Here is a 22102-nt window from a genome sequence, read left to right on the forward strand (position 1 = left end):
ATATTTCTATATGGCAAGATAATATTTGTTACTCTAAACAACTTTTTGACTTTAAGAGCAATTAGGATATACAGAGAGAAGGTGTGGATATAAAGTGACTTTGATAACCTAAAAACCAAATAAAAGGGTGAAAAAGAAAATGCATTAGAAGAAGGAAGAGGGAGGAGATTAAATGGGATAAATTATCCCTCATAAAAGAGGCATGAAAGAGCTTGTAAAAGGCTAGAACTGACCAGATGCAAGGTAACCTAGCATGTATGGTTAATTACCAATTGGACAATTCTCTATTAATATTGGAGAATGACCCAGCCCGACTATTCTGTGCTGGATCAGTGGATGTGGACAAAGAAGGAAAAGAGAGAGATGAGATGGTGGAGTAGGACAGGCAGAATCTTTCTTTTGGAGGTGGAGAGTGAGGAAGGAGGTGTGGAGATTGCTAGATCTAATCCCCTGACACCAACCCCAAAGACCAGGAATAAAGACTTTTGTTTATCTTGCCTCTGGCTGATTCTAAGATATCCAGGGTCACAACAAGAGCTATTATAATGAAGAAGATGGGAAGGAGAGGCATGGACAAAGGTTAAATCTTACTGTCTTCAAAACTGGATCAAAAAGAGGGAATGACATATAAACTTAGATATAGAAATCTGTCTTATCTTATATGGAAATAAAAAAGGATGGAGATACTGGAAAGTGGAGGGAGGGATAGATTGGGGAAGGCAGTGATCAGAAGTAAAACACTTGTGAGGAGGGAAAGAATAAAGGTAGGGAGATAAGTAAGGGAAAAATGGCATAGAGGGAAATACACATTTAGTAATCCTAACTATAAAAGTGAATGGGATGAATTCACTCATTAAATGGAAGCATATATTAGAATGAATTAAAAACCAGACTCTGAAGTTTATAAGAAACATACCAGAAGCAGAGATAGCTCCTATACATAGCTGAAGCAAAGAAAGCAGATATAGCAATCATGATCACAAAGCAAAAAAAAAAAAAAAAAAAAAAAAAAAAAAGTCTAATTAAAAGAGATAAGGAAAGAAACCTTTCTTGCTGAAAGGGACCATGCAATAAAGTCACATTAATACTAAACATATATGCACCAAATGATACAGCATCTAAATTTTTGAAGAAGTTGAATGAATTACAGGAGGAGATAGATAATAAAATTATACTAGTGGGGGACTTCAATTTTCTCCTCTCAGAACTAGATAATTATAATAAAAAATAAACAAGAAGTTAAGGAAGTGAATAAAATTCTAAATAAAATAGTTAAGATAGATCTCTGGAGAAACCTGAATGGGAACAGAAAGGAAAATATCTTTTTCTCAGCACATGGCGACTATATATTAGGACATAAAATCTATCAACCAAATGCACAGAAGCAGAAATAGTAAATGCATCCTTTTCAGATCATAATGCAATAAAAATTACATCAATAACAGACAATGGAAAGAGATTAAAAATTAGAAATTACATATTTAATACAAAAAACAAGTAGGTCAAAGAATATATAAACAATTGATTCTCTTTTACAAAATTTTAAATAGCTTTTTACTTTCAAAATATATGCAAAGATAGTTTTCAGTATTCATCCTTGCAAAATCTTATGTTCCAAATTTTTCTTCCTCTTTTTCTTCAACCCTCCTCCCTTTCTTCAACCCTCCTCCCCTACAGAGCAAATAATCCAATGCAGTTAAACACAGGTAATTCTTCTAAAAATATTTCCACATTTGTCATGCTGTACAAGAAAAATTAGATTAAAAATGAGAAAGAAAAAAAAAGTAAACAACAAAAAAGTGAAAATACTATGTTTTGATCCATATTTAGTCCCCAAAGTCCTCTTTCTGGATGCAGATGACTTTCCCCATCACAAGTCTATTGGAATTGGCCTGAATCACCTCAACAATTGATAATTTCAATAAAGAAAATGATGACAATGAGATATTATTATACTAAAATTTATGGAATATATGCAAAGTGGTACTTAGGGGAAAATTTAGATCTCTAATTGCTTACATCAATAAAATAGAGAAAAAGCAGATCAATAAATTGGGCATGCAACTAAACAAACTAGAAAAAAGAACAAATTAATCCCCCCTCCAATTAAACATCAAATTGGAAATCCTGAAAATCAAAGCAGAGATTAATAAAATTTAAAGAAAACTATTGAAGTAATAAATAAAACTAGAAGTTGGTTTTATGGAAAAATCCCCCTCAATAAATGCACCATTGGTTAATTTGATCATAAAAAGGAAAAAACACCAAATTAATGTCATATTAGTACCAAATTCATATCAAAAAGAAAAGGGGTGAATTCACCATCAATGAGGAAGAAATTAAGACCAACTCTTAGGAGTTATTTTACCCAATTATTTGTCAATAAAATAATTTAACATTCTAAATGAAATGGATGAATACCTACAGAAACATAAATTACCCAGATTAACAAATAAAATACTTAAATAGCCTAATACTGGAAAAAGATATTGCACATGTTAACAATGAATGCTCTAAGAAAAAATTCCTAGGATCAGTTGAATTTACAAGCAAATTCTACCAAACATTGAAATAACAATTAATCCTAGTACTACATAAACTATTTGGAAAAATAGGCAAAAGAATCCTACCAAATTCCTTTTATAATACAAATGTGGTACTGATACGCAAAACAGGAGCTACAACAGAGAAAAAAAATTATAGACCAATTTCCTAATGAATATTGATGAAAAAAATTTAAATAAAATACTAGCAATGAGATTACAACAATATATCACAAAGTTCACACACCTAGACCTAGTGGGATATACACTAGGAATGCAGGGCTAGTTCAATATTAGGAATACTATTAGTATAATTGACCACATCAATAATAAGATCAAAAGAAATTATATGATTATCTGAATGTGGAAAAGGCCTTTGACAAAATATAGCACCAATCTCTATTAAAAACATTAGAGAGCATAGTGAAAACCATGAGCAAGCATTATTTGTAATGGGAATAACGTTAGAAAACTCAATTCAATTAGGGGTGAAGCAAGGATGCCTTTTATCACCTCTATATTTAATGTTATATTAGAAATGTTAGTTATAGCAACAAGAGAAGAAAAATAAATTAAAGGAATTAGAAAAGGCAATGAGGACATAAAGCTATCAGTCTTTGCCAATGATAAGGTGGGATACTTAGGAAGTCCTAGAAAATCAACTAAAAACCTACTTGAAATTATTAAATTATTAACAACTTTAGTAAAATTGAAAGATACAAAAAACCCCCACATAAATCATTAGTAGTTCTATATATTACCAACAAAGTCCAGAAGCAAGAGATAGAAAGAGAAATTGCACTTAAAAAAAATTGTAGACCATATAGAATACTTGGGAGTCTGCCTGCCAAGGCAAACTCAGGAAATTAATGAACACAACTTTTCATACAAATAAAACCAGCTCTACACAACTGGAAAAATAGCAATTGTTCTTGGGCAGGACAAACCAATGTAATAAAAATGGATGATAATTCAACCTAAATTAATCTATTTATTCAGGGTAATACCAATTAAACTATCAAAATTATTTTACAGAGCTAGAAAAATAATAACAAAATTGATCTGAACAGAAACTCAAGAATATCAAGGGAGGCAATGAAAAAAAAAAGTGAAAGCAGGTGTTCTAGTCAAACCAGATCTCAAACTGTATTATAAAGTGGTAATTATCAAAACAATCTAGTACTAGCTAAGAAATAAAATAGTAGATCAGCAGAATAGATTAGATACAAATTACATTATAGTATATCAATCTAGTACATGATAAATCTAACGATCTAAGCTTTTGAAATAAAAACTCATTTCAAAAAAACTGCTGGGAAAACTGGAAAACAGTATGGCAGATACTATGTATATTTTAGGACTTTTTTTTTGAGAGGCAATTGGGTTATATGACTTACCCAAGGTCACACAACTAGTTAAGTGTTCAAGTGTCTGAGGCAAGAGTTGAACTCAGATACTTCTTATTCCAGGGCCAGTGCTATCTACTTTTCTATTTAGCTGCCCCAGACACCAGGTATAGAACAGCATCTTACACTATATACCAAGATAAGGTAAAAATGGGTAGGTGATTTACACATTAAAAAAAGGATAGCACCATCAGCAAATTAAGAGAGGATGGAACTTTGTCATATTTATGGATAAGGAAAAATTTTAGGACAAAAGACGATACAGAGAGTGTTACAAAATACAAAACAGATGTTTATTCTATAAAATTAAAAAGGGTTTACACAAACAAAACCAATGTAATCAAATTTATAAGGAAAGCAGAAAATGTGGGGTGGGGTGGATAATTTTTACAAGTAACTCTGATGAAGGCCTCATTTTTTCAAATATATAGAGAACTGATTCAAATTTATATAAAAAAAGCAAGTCATACTCCAATTGATAACTGGTCAAAGAATATTGAAGAGGCAGTTTTCAGATAAAGAAATCAAAGCTACATAGAGTAATCACTATTGATTAGAGAAATGTAATTAAAACAACTCTGAGACACCACCTCACATCTATCAGACTGGCTAATATGACAAAAGAAGAATGTTGAATGTTGGAGGAAATATGGGGCAATTGGGACACTAATGCACTGTTCTGATATGAACTGATCAACCATTCTGGAGAACAATTTGTGACTATGCCCAAAGACCTATAAAACTGTGCATACCCTTTGATCCAGAAATGCCACTTCTAGGTCTATGTCACAAAGACATCCAAAAAGAGAGGAAAATAACCTATTTATATAAAATATCAAAGGAATGCTCAGCAATTGGGGAATGTCTAAATAAACCGTGGTATATTATTGTAATGGAATATTATTGTCCTATAAAAAATGACAGGCAGGATGACCAAAAAAAAAAAACAAACAAACAAACAAAAAAAACCCAAAACCCAAAAAGACTTAACATGAACTGATGCATCATGAAATGAATAGAACTGGGAAAACATCATACACAGTAACAACAATATTATTTATATATATATAAATAATATAGTTGTTGAAGCAATTAAGTATCTGAGACCAAATTTGAACTCAGGTCCTCCTGACTTCAGGGCTGATACTCTATCCACCATACCACTAGCTGCCCTAACAATACTGTTTTGATGAAAAATTGTGAATAACTCGTTATTCTCAACAATACAATGATCCTAAAAGACTAATAATGAAGCACACCATCTGCCTCCAGAGAAAGAACTGATACTGATTAAATACATACTTAAGCATATTACTTTCACTTTTTTTCTTTTCATTTTTTCTTTTGAGTCTTATACAAAATAAGTAACATGGAAATGTTTTACATAACTGAACATGTATAACCTGTACATGATTACTTTCTCAGAGGAGAGAGAAAAAGAATTGAGTACAAATGTTTAAATAAAAATGTTTTTAAAAAAAGATGGCCTATATACTTCAAAAACTAGTTAACTCTTACACACCCTTCTTTACTCAGAGGGCAGCACTCTTCTTAAGGGGAAAGCTCACTTGAAAAGACTAACCCAATTTTCACATGATTCTTAAGTTATGAGATAACTGATGTGCACAATGAGATACATTTTTGGACAAGTCCAATATGGAAACTAGTTTTGTTTGACTGAATATTTTATTTCACCAAGGGTTTTGGTTTTCTTTTCATTATGGAAGTGGGAGGGAAAAAATGCTTAATTGAAAAAAAATCAAGTGAACTAACTCGTCAGAAAAAATGGAGAATGTACAGACTCTCCCTCAATCTGTTTCCTCCTCTTACTTATCATCCACCTTTTTTCTTAGTCCCTTCTTCTATTTTCATGTTTGGTAAGACAGATTTTTATGAATGTGTACATATATTTTTCCTCTGAATCAATTCAAATGAGAGTCAGGTTCAAATATTGCCTATCTCCCTTCCTCCATTTCCCTTTCCATTATTTAAAAAACTCTTCCTTTCAAGCCTTTTCCCCCCTTTTTCTTTTCCCTTTTCCGTTTTTCAATACATCCCTCTTTCTCAGCCTTCCATTTTACTTTTGAGATGATCTTCATAGATTTATACCAATGAACTCTAAGGATACTTTTAATTGCCGAAATGATGATAAAGTTCTTGGGAGTTTACATGTATCATCTTTCCCTTTGGGAATGTAAATAGTTTAACTTTGTAAATTTCCTCATGATTTTTCACTTACATTTTTCTCTCTTTTTTTAAATCTCTCTTTAAAGTCGTGTTTAAATATCAAGTTCTTCTACTCAGTTCTGGTATTTTCATCAAGAATGCCTGAAAGTCCTCTATTTCATTAAATGCATTTTTTTTTTTCTCTCTGCAGAATTATACTCAAATTTGCTGGCTTAGTTATTCTTGCTTGTAATCTTAGCTCTATTGCCATTTTGTAATATTACCTTCCAAGTCCTCCATCCCTTTATAATGGTAATTACTAAATCTTGGTATCCTAACACTGGTTCCTTAGTATTTGAATTACTTCTTGCGAGCTGCTTATAATATTTTCTCCTTGGAGTGTTCATTCTGGGATCTCTTTCAGGAGGTGATCAGTAGATGCTTTCAATTTTTACTTTTTCCTCTGGCTTCAATATATCAAGGCAGCTTTCCTTTATAATTTCTTAAAATATGACATGTAAATTCTTCTTGAGATAATGATTTTGAGGCGGTCCAATAATTTTATCTCTTCTCAATCTATTTTCCAGGTCACTTTTGAGTTCATATTTTCCTCTATATTCTTTTGGTTTTGTTTTATTCTTGTTTGAATTTTTCTCTGAGGCTTTGCATGTAGATGCTGTCATATCATTATCCTTTGAGTTTGTCTTGACCTTCTTTGTGGTCATAACAGCTTTTTATAGTCAATCTTTAAAATAAAATTGTTTGCTTATTTTTCCAGCCTATTTTTTGACTTGGGATTTTATAACAGAGTTGAGGTGTATGTATGTATGTATGTATGTATGTATGTATGTATGTATGTATGTATGTCACTATCTTGAACTTTAGGCTTTTTTGCACTGTTTTCACAGCTAGTGTTTTCAGGGTTTTCAAGATGGAGTCATTTGAGGAAACTGCCTTCCAACTTTGAGCTGTGGTCTTTACTCAGATAAGGCCCCTGTCCCCCCATGACCAAATTTCTCTCTGTTCCAGAACAGGAATTGGGAACTTGGGTTCCAGATCCCTTGTAACTGAAAGTGTTCCTCTCCAACCTGGTACTTTGACCTAGAAATGAATAATGGGCAAAGTTGTTGCCAGGTGTTACCTAGTTCTGTATCTGGTACTAGCATATATGTAGAATATACCTGGCAGAATTATCTGGTAGAATCTAGCAGGACCACAGCTGGTATTACACTTTCTGTGCTCCTGGCCAGCTCCCATCTCAAGATCTCTTCTTCTGACCTCTGAAGTTTTTTTGACATGGAAAAACTGTTTCAATTTGACCTTTTATTGGTTATACTGCTTCTCTTATCAACTTCTTTTTGAATCATTATGTTGGATTCATTTTTGACAAGAGACATGCCTTCCCTCTCAAACTACTTTGCATTTAAGTATTTTTTTTATTTTTAATTTTGTTTGCATGTAAGTATTTTGTATATATTTACTTTATAACACATGTATTTACATATATATTTAATGTCTCTTCAATTAGAATGTAAACTCCTTGTGAGAAGAGATAGTTTCATTCAGTATACTTGTGTTTCCAGCATCTTGCACAGTATCTGACACAAAGGTTGTCCTTACTAGGTGACTAATTGATAGCTTTATCACCAGTAGGGCCCAAGAGTCAACAAAGAAAAAAGTGACAAGATTATACATCCTCAACCCAAGGCAGCCAGGGCTAGTTTATCAATTTAGGGGCAGAATTTAGTTAATAGTTCAAATTCCATATATTTTAGTCCTCATGTAACTGTATAAAAATATATTATGTACTTATATGTACTTACAAAGATGATAAGACCTGGTCCTTATCTTCAAGGAACATGTATAAAATGTGTAATCAAATAACTATAGTACAAAAATAGAATTTAAGTATAAAACTTCACTAGCAAAAAGAGTAAAAATAATAATTGTTAAAATCAGCTTATGTTCTAAAGGGCATTCTATGGAACCAAAACTATGAGTTTTTAATCTCAATTAGAAAGAATAATTAAAAAATAATGATAGGAAGATAAAAATTATTTCACATGATTGACATAATTGATAGCAGAGCTTACAAATATGCATGAACATTCTTCTGTGTACATTTATATTAGCAAATTAGAGTAACTGAATAATTTTAAAGGTACCTTCCATTAGGCATCTCTGGTTTTTGCAATATAGTCTTTAGAGATTCTCTTCTTGCTTGGTTGGTTTCTTTATCCACATATAATGCTATAAAAGAAATAAAAAACTGCAATCAAAAACCACTCAGGGATATATGTTAATATTTGGCCATTTCTGTATTTTTATAAATATTTATTTTTAAAGAAACACATGATAAAAGCAAGTTGTACTATGTTACAGTATACTTAGAAAAAGAAAGCAGCTCTGGAAACCAATATCAAATCTGAATAGTCATGTGATCTAATGTCATGTCACTGGCAGGTTTATGTGCACACTGTCAGAAAAGATACAAGCAACATCTAAGAGTGCCACATTGCTGTCATTGCCTGTTAATGGCACTGGCAGTCATGGTCGTAAAAGCCAGCGGCCTTTATTGCTTTGTATTTGAGGGGATTTACTGCAGTTTCTTGAGCCCAAGAAGTGAGTGATAATGATAATGTATGGCAGAGTGCTTGTCTTTTCTGACAGCCTCAGTAATTTAATCCTCCTTTCCTGCCACAACATGCAATAACAGAGGCATCTAATGCACTAGGTTGAGGAAATCCTAGGGCTGACGTTTACTATGATGTGAGAATGAAGGGAGGTCCAACAATAACAACAAAGGATTGGAGTAGGGGGCAAAAGAAGATTTTTTTTTTAAAGTATTTAGGGATTTTACTTTTGTTTTCAAAATAAACACCTAGCATAAATGAGTAAGGTCACAGTAGATCAGTGACCAATCTAAACCAATCATATTGTTGAGGAAGGATAAATTAATTACCTTACTTATTCCATCAATAATTTGGAAAATCCAAATAAAGAAGTGCTATTCTTTGAATTTTTGAACCTGAAAATTTTTGGAACATTTAGGTTTCATTTTTCCCAGATAACTTTTACTCTGTCTTAGCCTTTAAAGACATTTTTCTGACACCATTTTTGAGGGGAAAGCTCCCCTATAACCAAAGACATCAAATTTAGAAATTATTCTGCTTTTGATCAAAAGTAGAACAATCTAAGATATCAGAATAATTCTAAAGGCAGATCTTTGTTTTTCATTAGGAGAAAGTATACTTCATTTCTGAGAACATTTTCCCCCCAGGCAATATAATTTGATTCCAAATTGTGCTGCTAACAATCATTTTCATGGTTCATGAAAGAAATAAATGGTAGTCACTTAAAACATCTTAAATAACCAAAGTCAAATAGCTTTAGTAGCATTTAAAGAGTTTGTTTTTAGGCTAGAGGAATTTACATATCTCCATAAATAAAAGGGAAAGGCAGAAGAACTATCAGAAACCTATTTTTACTACACTTTGAGAAATAGTTGTAGTACTTCAGCAAAGATGAGCCATAAAAGACTAAACAGACTTTTAAAAATTGTAGCCTTAATTAAGACCCAATATACAGTCTGATAGGTCTGAGCTATAGAGTTCCAAATCCTGCATAGTATCTCTGAGGTGAGTAAGTAAAAATCACAATAGAGATTTATGGTATCAGTGTAATAAGCAGGATACCCATTGCCTATAATTTTGGCTTATCTGTTGGCTACTGAGGTATTCTGGCCACTTCCTTGAACTATTTCCATCTCTGATCTCTAAGTGGGAAAATGTAAAAGGATCAATTTTATAGGGTCACTAAAAAGAATTGCAATTAAGAGTGGACAATAACTAATAGGTATGGTTTCAAAAAATTTTGTAAATAGAAGTACAGAATTTTAATGCAATATCCTACTTATCCATTTTTACATGATTATGCTAGCTATTTTCAAACATGGTTTTGACATTACTCTAGCTCTTAAAGTTTATCATTTCAAATACTAACTTTTCTATTTTGGTCTTACTGATTCAAAAAATGGTTGACCATAGGCTTTGAAGACTCTAAGGTGCTATAATTTTTCTATGTCCTCATAGTTATGCAATTTAAGGGTAAAGATTAGACCAGTAACAAGTTTATAAATCTAAAAATCTATGTATAATTTAAAAGAAGTAAATTTTGCAAGTCAGTCATTACCCAGGGCAGACTAGTCACTGTTAGTTAATCCTTACACTTCTTTTCAATTGGCCAAGGAAAGTTAATTTATTTCTTTCTATTATAAGCCAAAACTTACTTTGACTTCCATAAAAAATGGCAAACCTTGTTAGAAACTGGATGGTAATATTAACTCTGGGATATTTTAATTACCTCTAACTGAAATGCAAGATGAAGCTGACTGGCACTTCTCACAGACTTTCATAAATCACTATCAATTGGACCGGATATCCCATTAAGAATTCCAACTTAGGCTTATAGTTCTGACAACCATAATCAGCTTGTACTCATGCTCTACTTTCTTTGATCCAGCTACTTAGGTCCTGCTTTACTAGTTGACAGTAATAACTTGTATCCAATTTTGGAGATGATCAAACAACTTTCTAAATTAGTTCTCCTTAGACTTTAAGTTGACATAGCTCTCCCTTTTTCTTTTCCCCACTAATATATTATATGCTATCCAACTCTTTTACTTGTCAGAATTTTTAGAGGCTCAGTAACTTAGATAATAAGTCTTGGATAATTTCACTTTGGGAGAGATGGATCATATCTACTCTTGTTTTTTTTTTTTTTTATTAGATCTTCAAGCTTCTCAATCCAACAAATTCCACAGAAAGTATTGTTTCCTATGTATGAAGTATTATGCTAGAAGTAGGTAACTAATGCACAGATAAATATAACACCTGCTTAGAAAGGTACAAATCAAAGTACTAAATATTCTTTGAGAAGGTGGTGTCTGAGTTGGCTTTTAAAGGACAACGGAAAGGGGTGGATCCAAGATGGTGAATTAGAGAACAAACCCAGTCAATCTTTTCCAACATTTCCCTCCAAGTAACTTTACAATCTAATTGAACTTTGAAGTGCAATAGGGTAAAACATTTTCCCAGCCTGTGACCATTTAGGAGGTTGGCAGGAAAGGCTGTGGCACTGAGGTGGGAGGGCCTGGAACGTTTGCAGCAGCAGCCCTGCTGGTGAACTACACAGTGGCTGTGAGACTGGCAGCAGATGCCCTGAGAGCTCTCAGCCCAGAGACAATAAGATCAGACAACTGGGCAGAAAGAGATTATGGGGGACCTGTACTGGCACTGGGGACAGTGACACTGACTGGAAAGGCTCTTGCTGATACGCAGTTCTGGGATGCAAATGCAGGGAGAAGAGCACTTGTGGGTTGGTCATAAGGGAGCAGGGGCCTTGATCACCGTTCCAGGGCCAAGAGAAATATTAGTGCCTGTGATTACAGGGAAACAGAGGTCCTTTCTGGTCTTTACCAGAACCCAGTTATGACCACATCTTTCCCTGGATCATACAACCTTGGAAGCACCAAAAACTTGCAAACCTCAGAACTATCTCTGAAATTAGCAGTGAAAGAGAAAGCCTAATGCTTGCCATAGTACCTCTTCATGCTAAGGTTAGCAAAGTCCAGCTTTAAACATAAAATTCAACATCAAGAAATAGGCTGGAAAAATAAGCAAACAACAAAAAAAGAGCTTGACCATAAGTTTGACTATGGTGACAGAGAAGACCAAGATAAGATAAAAAGATAATGTGAAAAAAGCAAAAATTAAAGCCTCAAGTCCAATAAGAATCCTAGATGAGTTAAAAAATAGGTAAGAGAGAGAGGAAAAATTAGGAAAAGAAATGAGAATGATGGAAGATAAATATGGAAAAAAAAGAATTAACTGCCTATTAGAAGAGGCTCAAAAATACTGAAGAAACACCTTTAAAAGCAAAATAGGCTTAATGATAAAAGAGACACAAAAATTCACTGCAGAAAAAAATTCCTTAAAAATCAGAATTGACCAAATGGAAAAAGAGGTTCCAATGTTTACTGAAGAAAATAATTCCTTAAAAATTAGAACTGAACAAGTGCCTTCACAAAATTTCAAAAAACATTAAAAGTCAAAAGAATGGAAAAAAAAAACAGAAGAAAATGTGAAATATCTCATTGGAAAAACAACTGACATGGAAAATAGATCCAGGAGAAATAGTTTAATAATTATTTGACTACTTGAAAGTCATGATCAAAATTTAAAAAGCTTAGAAGTTATGTTTCTTTAAAAATTTTTTTTCAATATTTTATTTTTAAAAATATAGTTTTCACCATTTGTGTTCTCAATTTTCCTCCCTCCTTCTCTTACTTTCCCCAACCCCAAGACAGCAAGTAATCTGGTAGACATCATATTTTAAGAAACTATCAAGAAAAAATGTCCTGATAATATAGATCTGGAAAATAAAATAGAAATTGAAAGAATCTACCAATTATCTTAAGGAAATCCCAATGTAAAGACTCCCAGGAATATTGTAACCAAATTCTAGAACTTTCATTTCAGGTCACAGAGAAAATATTGCAATACATTAGAATGATAAAAAGTAAAAGGTATGTGAAAAATTCAATGAGCCTATAGAAACAAGAACATTCTATACCAGGAGGTACTACACTATTTCATGAATAATAGACCCCCCCCCTTTTAGAGTCTGATGATGCCTTATAAACTCCTTTTAAGAATACTGCTTTTGAATGTATATAGGATTAACAAAGAAAACTGATTATTTTAAATAAAATTCTCTTTCTCCCTCTCTCCCTTCCTCTTTTTCTACCCTCCCCCCAACTTAAGAATCCATGTTCTAGGTAGAGGGAATAGTCTGAGCAGTCATACAAAAACCTCCTTGCCCATTCAAAACTGTATGATCTCATGACACTGGCCTCCTTTTTTCAATGGACATTTTCACTAGCTTTCCCCCAAACCTGAAATGGTATCCCTTCTAATCTTTACTTCTTGGCTTTCCTGGCTTCCTTTAAGTTCCAGATCAAGTCCCACCTTCTACAGGAAACTTTTCCCAATCACTCTAGTTCTAGAGCCTTCCTTCTATTAGTATTTCCAAATTATTTTGTAGATAGCTTGTTGTCATGTTGTGTCTCAAATAAGACTGTGAACTACATTTTACCTTTCTTTGTATCTCTGCCATTTATCAACATGCTTGGCACATAATAGGCTTATTGACTAACAGAAGAGTATAGGATGTGTAGGAAAAGAGTAGGCTAACATAGAGTCTGTAGATGGTAGTATGAAATAAAGTTACAAAGGTAGGATGATGCTAGACTGTAGAGAGCCTGACCATATAAAGTAAAGATATTTGAATTATGCAGTAGGCAATAGGGAGCTCACATGGGATTCAGAGAGATTTCAAAAGGAAAACAAACAAACACCATAAAACTATGAGTTAAAAAAGACTAGTGTGATAAATGACTGGGAAAATCCTCCCAAAATTAAACCATTTATACAGATTACTTTGTGTTAGATTTTTGCATATGTTTAAAAAATAGAATTCTAAAAAACTACAAAAATCTCTGGCAACTGTTATATGTAAGACTAAAAGTTTTACTGATTTCTTTAACTCAGTATATACATTGCTCTACTGATGGCATAACAGTGATATAGCTCCACTAAAAATCCTATTCTAGTGTTTCATTATGGAATGAAGGTGACCACAAGTTCTTGAAAGCCACACCAGTGACTTCAATTCAACTCAATGAGCATTTAATCACTATGTGACACTATGCTATCAATGACAAATTCTAATAGTTCCTTAATATATAGGTCTTTTGAGTATGAAACTGAGCAATAGATGCTTTCTGTTGTTTCAGTATCAACCTTGAGTCTGAGGAAGGCTATTTCTACACAGTTTATGAGTACAAATGGATTTTTTGGGGCAACTTATAACTAATGAAATTATTGTACACATCCAATAAATTTGTCATATATGTGTGTCAAATGTCATTTTACACACACATGAGAATGTCTTATTAATAAGGAATGGGAGAGTTTCAGTTTGTATCATTGGAGGTAGTATTTAAACTGAGAAAACCATGATACATGAAACATATGTCATGTACATTGATTTATGGCTAAAGTTGTAAAATGGCAAAATGCCATTAAGATAATTTTATTATCACGGTTCAGACAACCTTAAATCACGGGCAGTTTAATAAACAAAATATAACACATGTGTGATAAATGATTTACTATATACACATGATGACACCTTGTATAATATTATACAGTGCTACATTGCATATTATAAATACCATGTACTTAGTTATTATGGGAATATTTATAAAAGATGGTTTCTCTGCAATATTCTTTTCTATCATTCTAATAGTCTAGATGCAAGCTTTTTACCATCATTAATCTCTTAACTCTGATATCTTCTTCATCTACATAGTTTAACTTCAATTTGTCCAAATGATCATTTGTTGAGTCCTTAGTGACCAAGGTTTCAGATCTAAGTTTTTATAAAACTTAGAAGATTTCATTAATCTTTTTTTTTTATTTCTACCACTGTCAATTCCCGAGATAGTTTATATACAGTCAAATAACATCCTTTAGACCTGCTATCATTAATCTTATTTCAAAATCAGTTTCTTGCCTTCTCAGCACTCTCAAAGCAATGTCTTTAAGACAAATGAAATATAAATGTTTTGTCCTTGCTACCAATGTCTATCAGCTGAATCCAATCTTTTTTTTTTTCCACTGATAGTTTCTAGTCCTAAGAACATATATTTCTTTATAGACAAAACTGGCATCACCAACTCTCAATGTATCAAAAGTCTTGGCTTTGGAATACAATTCATTTTGTATAGATATAAGTAATGCTTATTCTTAATTTTAGTGGAGAATAAAACACTGCCAGATTCATTTAATTTCTCCACTGGCAAGGTGTTCATAAAACAGAATTTTTGTTACCAGTTCTCTCTTAAATTTGCCATTTATATTAAAAAAAAATCAGTCAAAGGGTAAATTACTTTTATTATAGTTAAATGCATTTTGGAAAATTAAGTCTATATTAAGTTGACCCTGCAATCGAAGTAACAAATGCCAAGGGCACAGTAAATCATTATAATGATTAATCTGATTGTTGATTATTAACTAAAGATTACAAGTTTCTTCTTATATCAGAAAAGAGATAAATATAATATTTAATATTAATATTTTCATAATTCCACACCACTTTAGTGATAAATAAAATAATAAAATCTTCAATAAAGAGGTATTTACTAAAATTAATATTTTCTCAAAATTCCTGAGGGTTTATCTTTTGAATTTTCCCCAGATTTTATTTAGGAGATTATTACTAAGCTTCCAAGATCAAACTACATTTCTTTATTTTTCTTCTCAGGTAAATCTCATTTTTATTAAAAAAAATATTCAATTAACCTTGAATAGTCTATATAGTCAAATCTAATTAGGTATGAATTGGGGATGGAGTAAAGCTATAGTAAATACTTTCTACTGAATTCATTAATAACATATTATTGGCTTTCTTCCTGACATCAAATAGCTGATATTCATTAGAAATAAGCAACTGCTTTTACAATACCAAGTTATGTTGACACAGCAAGCACATAAGAGAATAAAATAACCACATGGGAATTATCTAAAATGTAAGACATTGAAACATTTATGACAGAAACATTTCCAGAAAAGGATCTGCTTGGCTACTATAAATTTAAGAATCTTTACATATTTTTATAGTGATTGAATTATCCTAGAAGACCAAATGCCTATTTTTCAATTGGCAGTTGATACACACACAAAAAAATTAAATACAAATCTGCTGTCATTTCAATCAACTAGCTTAATATTAATCTGCAAAAATTATAAAGGAAAAATGTCTTCTCTCTTATATTTCTGTTAAAAATTTTTTTCATAATAATTAATTTCAAGTATTATTTTGATATATAACCACTCTGAAGATGTTGAACTTTGACATTTGATGAAACTTAGAGATTTTGGAAACAACTATGAGAAAGCAACTAGAGTAACCACTGGAAAATAGAGTTAAAGCCCGGAATGCTAGTCCTGAGTACACTGGATATAATACCTTGGCCATGGATACTTATCCTTTCTACCTACCTTAACTCTGAAACAGTTATAATTATCTTTGTGCCACCCTAACACACAGGATGATTTTGAGAATAAGAGTGAAAGGGAAGGAAGTTATATAAATTATTATTCTGATTGTTTTTTTTCAGAGGGGTAAAACGAGGGGCAGGAGAGTTTTAATGAATTCCTAAGGCAATAAAAAGAGCTAGCATTAGAAGCAGAAGCAAAGCTTTTCTACTTTTACATTACAAAACAGGCTTGCAAAACTGATCTTAAAATCTTGGCCCTGTGACAAGTGTTTTTGCATAAAAAAGAGAGGCAATTTATGAGATCAGTGTGACTAGAAATTTCAGTGCTCTTAACAAAAGCTAACTGGTCTAAGCCTACCTTACTTAGTACTTCAAGGAAACTGTATAAGCATTTTTGAATTAGTGCCATGCCAGTTTGACAGAGAATTTTGGTATTTCATATTTGCCATGCATGATCAGTCACTAGTCTGATTTTTAGAGAAGATGATTTATCTGAGGCTTGCTTTGTTTGGACTGGTCCAGAAAACCATCATGCATCTCTCTGGTAGCTCCAGCTTGAGAAAATCAAAACCCATTTGCTATTCTGAGTAGTTGTATGATGGGGGATTATAGAGCACTGTAACAATTTATACTTTTCTCCAATTAAAACAGCTGATGTTAGGAATTTCTGGGCAAAGACTATAACTATGTTTACATGCCAAGAAAAACTAGTGGAAAAGTCGAAAAAAAGAACCTTAGGTAATAAAGTAGTTGTTTGCATTATCCAAAAAACTGAGTCTGATTTCTTAAAATCATTTTTTTCAATAAATGACCTGAATGATTTGATAATTTTGTCTCTATTCTCAACTACTCTGAAAATATTCTATCTCTCCCCCAACACAGTACAGAATGTAAGCTACTTGGAGACATTGTTTCATTTTTCCTTGTATTTCCAGGACCTAATATTCTCTCATAGGTATTTAGTAAACATTCATTGAACTGATTTAAACTGTATAGTATGTTTGTGGAAGCATTTGTCTTGGGATGCAATACCTGTATCAAGAATAAGGAGGCTCTCTTAACCCTATTAATTTATTAATGATTTTTTTTTCAAACTCCTTTCCTAAACTCATTGGTTATAGGTTGTATTATTATAAATGTGCAGCTAGAAATCCTAGATGATTTTTCATTGATAGGGGAGAATTAATTTTTTTCTTCGTTCCCCCAGCCCAATCACATCATACAGACTTATTAAAAGGATAAAAATGAAAGTTATACATGAATGCATCACACATACCATTGCTGTAATTATAATAGACCCACTGTCCACTTTTGGGCTTTGGGAGTGACACTGGTGTCTCTTCTGCAGGAAAATTGTAGAAACGGCACTCAACAAATAGGCGTTGTATAGTGTCATCCATGGCTATTCGGCAATCATTGAGGCTTAGAGCTATAATCTCAATCCGAATTTTTTCTGATGACTGTTTAAAAAGGGGGGGAAGGGGAAAATAAGAAGTACTTTATTCTGCTTTTATTGTCAATTTTAAACAAACATGAAGGCAATAGGTTTCCTTTTTTTGCAATACACAGTACACTATTTTACAGTAACACATGATAGATTATTCAAGACACAGAGAGAGAATGAGATTCCAATGCCCCAGGGTTTGAAGTTAAGAGTGTCATGGCAATAGTTTCCTGATTTACATTTCAGGCTATAAATACTTCACTACTAGTCCATCTGTAATGAAGATTATGAGATCTTCATCTGTGTCTAGTTTTTGAATCACAAGTATATTTACACTTTTTTCAAACTATATAATGAATCCTAGTTTATGATGGCATATGTTACTCTAATCTATAATACTTGAGAAAGTTCCACTAATTCACATATATCAAAGCTTTCCAAATGGATGAATGTCACACTATTCAAAGTTCTATTGAATACTTCAGTATCATATTAAACACATAAAAAACTATATTAATTTTTCTATCTTATATTTTGGGTCAATCTACTTAATGACGTATTAAAGCCAAAAGAGATCACTTACATTGTGTTTAATATCCATACATTTATCTGAAATTAATTTCCCTTCCTTTCATGCTTTAAAAAAAAAAAAAGCTTTATTGTGGAGGGTTGTTGTACAATACCATACCCAACACAGGTGTTTGACATTATCTCTTTACTTTTGTTAATTCTAATTTTATGTATAACCATGGTCTTCTAATAATAATGTTATTTCTGTCACAAATATTTCCATAAGAATGATTTAAAAGAAGAGAATGTATAGAATCTAATAAAATTAGATTTTTCAATAAAAAGTTAAAAAAAGAACTGAGATGAATAAAAAGAATGGAACCTCCAACACTTACAAGATGTAAAATTTTCTTTACAACTTGTAAGGTATTCTGTGCATCAAGTCTAAATTATATCATCTTAAATAATAATTAGAAACCAGAAAGTAAAATATATTTAAGAAGATGAGATTTTAAGAGTTAAATTCAAAATAAGTGTACAAATCTGTCAGAGTAATTACTTGGATATTTCAAAGCATATTTTATAATAATCAAATTGAAAACCTTAAGTATCCTATTGTAAAAATATTCTCCATAAAGAACAATTTCCATTGCTGTCAAGCCCCTTCAATATTTGATGAAGTAATTTTGCCCCCTCCTTTCAAAAGACATTTTCTTTTATTATGTATTCTGAGACACTTTAACTAAAAACCCAAATCTGAATATTTCAATAAGGTTGTTTTATTATTCAGTAGATTCATGGAAATTTTACTAGGATGACAGAAAAAATTCCACACCATTCTGTCTCCACTAATACAGGTACAAGGCTGCAGCTGGCAATATTACTAGGATTAGCATAGTATGATGAAATATTTAAAGGAAATTTTTTTTTCTAAAACCTAATAAATCAAATGACTGCCAAATGTCATTAAAGTGATGGTCTTTGACTTGAATATGCTTTTCATATTCAAATTTGAAAAGAAAGAGATGAAAGCCTGGAAAGGTTACTCGGTTTCAACTAATAACCTCAAGCACTCTCCATTCACATGCATAAAAAATGAAATTGGCTCTATTGTCTAATCTCACTTCAGAAACAACTCATCTCTTCTTGCACAAGGCTAGTAGAGTAAAAGAAATATTTTAAATGATATATATATATATATATATATATATATATATATATATATATATATATATATATATATATATATTTTTTTTTTTTTTTGCAAAATGTTTTGTGATTGTCAAAACTATTTCCTATTCACACAATTTACACATACAATCCAAAAGTAGTACAGGGCATAATTAAGTCCTCTACATTACTTAAAATTCACTTGACAAACTTGACATGGCCATAAAAATAGCACTATAAAAAGTATTAACATTATTGCATAAATAGATTATTTGAAATACTAGTATAAAGAGTTAAAAAAAGAATTACATATGTATATATGTGTGTGTGTATATGTATGTATTTCTATGTTGTGAAGAAAAGGATCACATTGCTTAAACAAAAGATGACAAATTTATCATTAAATAGGGGAAATCAAATGTGTTTAAATGCAATTAATAATATATTAACTTATAAGGCTGATATATATTTAAAAATTTATAATATTTGGCCTTTAAATAAGGCAATTACTAAAATTCTAATGCTAAACATTCAAACACCTATATATGCATTTCTCTTCCTACTAGTTTTCTTGTATGAAAAGTCTTGATTTTTAAGTGGTTTTTGTAATTTAGGACATTGATATTTCTTTGTTTATAACAACAACTGGCAATTTCTAATACCAAAAAAATGTAGTTTCATACAATTTCTATAACAGACTAATATTAATGACATTTGAAGTGTTATTTATTCCAGGTATTCCTTAGGAATACCTAGGAGATTATATCTCCCTGTTTTTATTTTAATACTTTTGTTTTCATTTTAAACTTGTGTGTGTGTGTGTATGTAAAGAATACTGTACAGGGGTCAGGTCACTGGTTATAGTTTTAGCTCTACCTCTGACTAGTTGTATGACCTTGGATAAGATACTTAACTTCCCTAACAATCCTATAATTTATAAAATGAGATTATAAAAAAAATGACCTCTAAAGATCTCAACCTGTTTTAAAATATTGAATCTATGATATACCATCAAATGATACACAGTAACAAATTTATGACTAAGTAATTTGTCAGATAAAATTAAAAAGGACAAGTGATTCAGAAAATATAAAAATGAGCATGAAGAAAAAGTCAAAAGAATATTTCTGATAAAACAAGCATAGCAAAATAATTTAAAAATATATTCTAGTTAGCATATGCACTTGCTTTCACTTTCAGTATTCCAAATTACAATGTGACTTAATGAATTTTTACTGAAAAGATTACTGGTAGGAGAAATATATATATTTAGGCCTCTGGTGATTGATGTAATGCCTAAAATGGTTTGGCAGTGTTAGTACATGCAGATGGATTGATTCATAGTGCTGGCTAGAAATCACCATAATAAGAAGGCAGCACATCAGAGCCTATTGGAGGCATGTGCTATCCCCAAAGAGAATCAGTATCTTTCAGATACCAATTTCAAGAACTAAGAAGAAAAATAAAAATGCTAGTTCTCGCTCTCTAGTTCCAAAACCATTTCTGGTTCTTGATCTAGAAAAATTCGTATTTGATACCACATTTTCAGTCATATATGCAGACTGTTTTTGATATGACATTCAGGGTGTCACTGTATTTTTCTTCTGGTTTTGACACTGATGGTAATCAAATGAAACTTTTAATATTATATTTCTAAAGTGTTAGGGATTGGACTATGATACTGATAATGAGACTGCCCAAGTAAGAAAACAACTATACTAATGTATCTTCTCTGCATCTGATAGTCATCATGAAATTAAGTGACAGCAATATATCAAAGAGAAGACATGAGCTCAGATATTCTTGTCTTTGAGACTGGCTCTCTACTCATGACATCATGCTTCTGGTTTTAACACTGCATATAATTTGACAATTTTAAAGATAAGATTTGAATAACAGACTAAAACAATGTTTTTGAGAAGTTGTCTTTTTTACTTAGAAAAATACTATGCTAGAGATAATCTTTGCTCTCTAGAAGTTCAGATTCTAATAGAGGCAAGAAAAGGGTGAATAGTTGATTTTAGTACAAATTCTCTTCATAGAACTCTATGCAAATAGAAGCATTAATGAATGCTAATTGATGACCATGCTGATGTCAACTTTTCCCTATCTCTCCACTCCAGGCTGGGGATAGAACGAATTTGACTAAATAGAACACCCCCCTCCTCTCCCTAACCATCATCATTGAATCTTCTTGTCTTTCTAGCCTATACCTTATCTTTATAATTACATGTTTTAGTTTAAAAGGTCTTTACTTCTGAGTTCTTTTTGGAAATAAGAGTAAACAGTCTGTTATATATACATAATCAGAAAAATATTTATTGATAAGCATTATTGGAATGGAAAGTTTAGGGGAGAAACAATAATTAATAAAATAAATATTTAAATGTTATGCATATAAAGGTGTGTGGGCGTATGCTCTAGTGTGTATATACACCCAACCACACCCACACCCATATCTCCTAGCCTTCCAAAAACAGAACACTAATTTAAGTTAAATCTCTTCCTTGATTAAAGTCACTGGTATAAGAAAATATTTATATATTTCAGGAGCATGAGCTCACAACAGCAAACATATTGTTGTTACTAGGAGCCCTATTTTAATACAAAATTATTTGTCAACATACCCATGCATATCTTCATAAAGGCAATCATCAACCTATTAACTGATTATACTATAAAAGATCTTTTTTAAGTTGGGTTATTTGAAACCTGAAATATATTTTTCCATTACTTTCCT

At 31.7% G+C, this 22102-nt stretch overlaps 1 protein-coding gene across 6 annotated transcripts in view; it reads right to left on the minus strand.

Annotated features, from left to right (window-relative positions):
• Positions 1-22102, minus strand: part of RPGRIP1L (RPGRIP1 like) — a 116933-nt gene that overhangs the window by 13314 nt on the left and 81517 nt on the right. For all 6 annotated transcript variants that reach the window (XM_074293411.1, XM_074293415.1, XM_074293413.1 and 3 more), the window contains 2 exons: positions 17515-17698; positions 8281-8365 (listed from right to left, as the gene is read on the minus strand). In XM_074293411.1, the coding sequence (XP_074149512.1) occupies positions 8281-8365; positions 17515-17698 (269 nt within the window). The remainder of the gene's footprint in view (positions 1-8280; positions 8366-17514; positions 17699-22102) is intronic.

Source organism: Sminthopsis crassicaudata, chromosome 2, assembly GCF_048593235.1.
Source record: "Sminthopsis crassicaudata isolate SCR6 chromosome 2, ASM4859323v1, whole genome shotgun sequence".
Classification (NCBI taxonomy): Eukaryota; Metazoa; Chordata; class Mammalia; order Dasyuromorphia; family Dasyuridae; genus Sminthopsis; species Sminthopsis crassicaudata.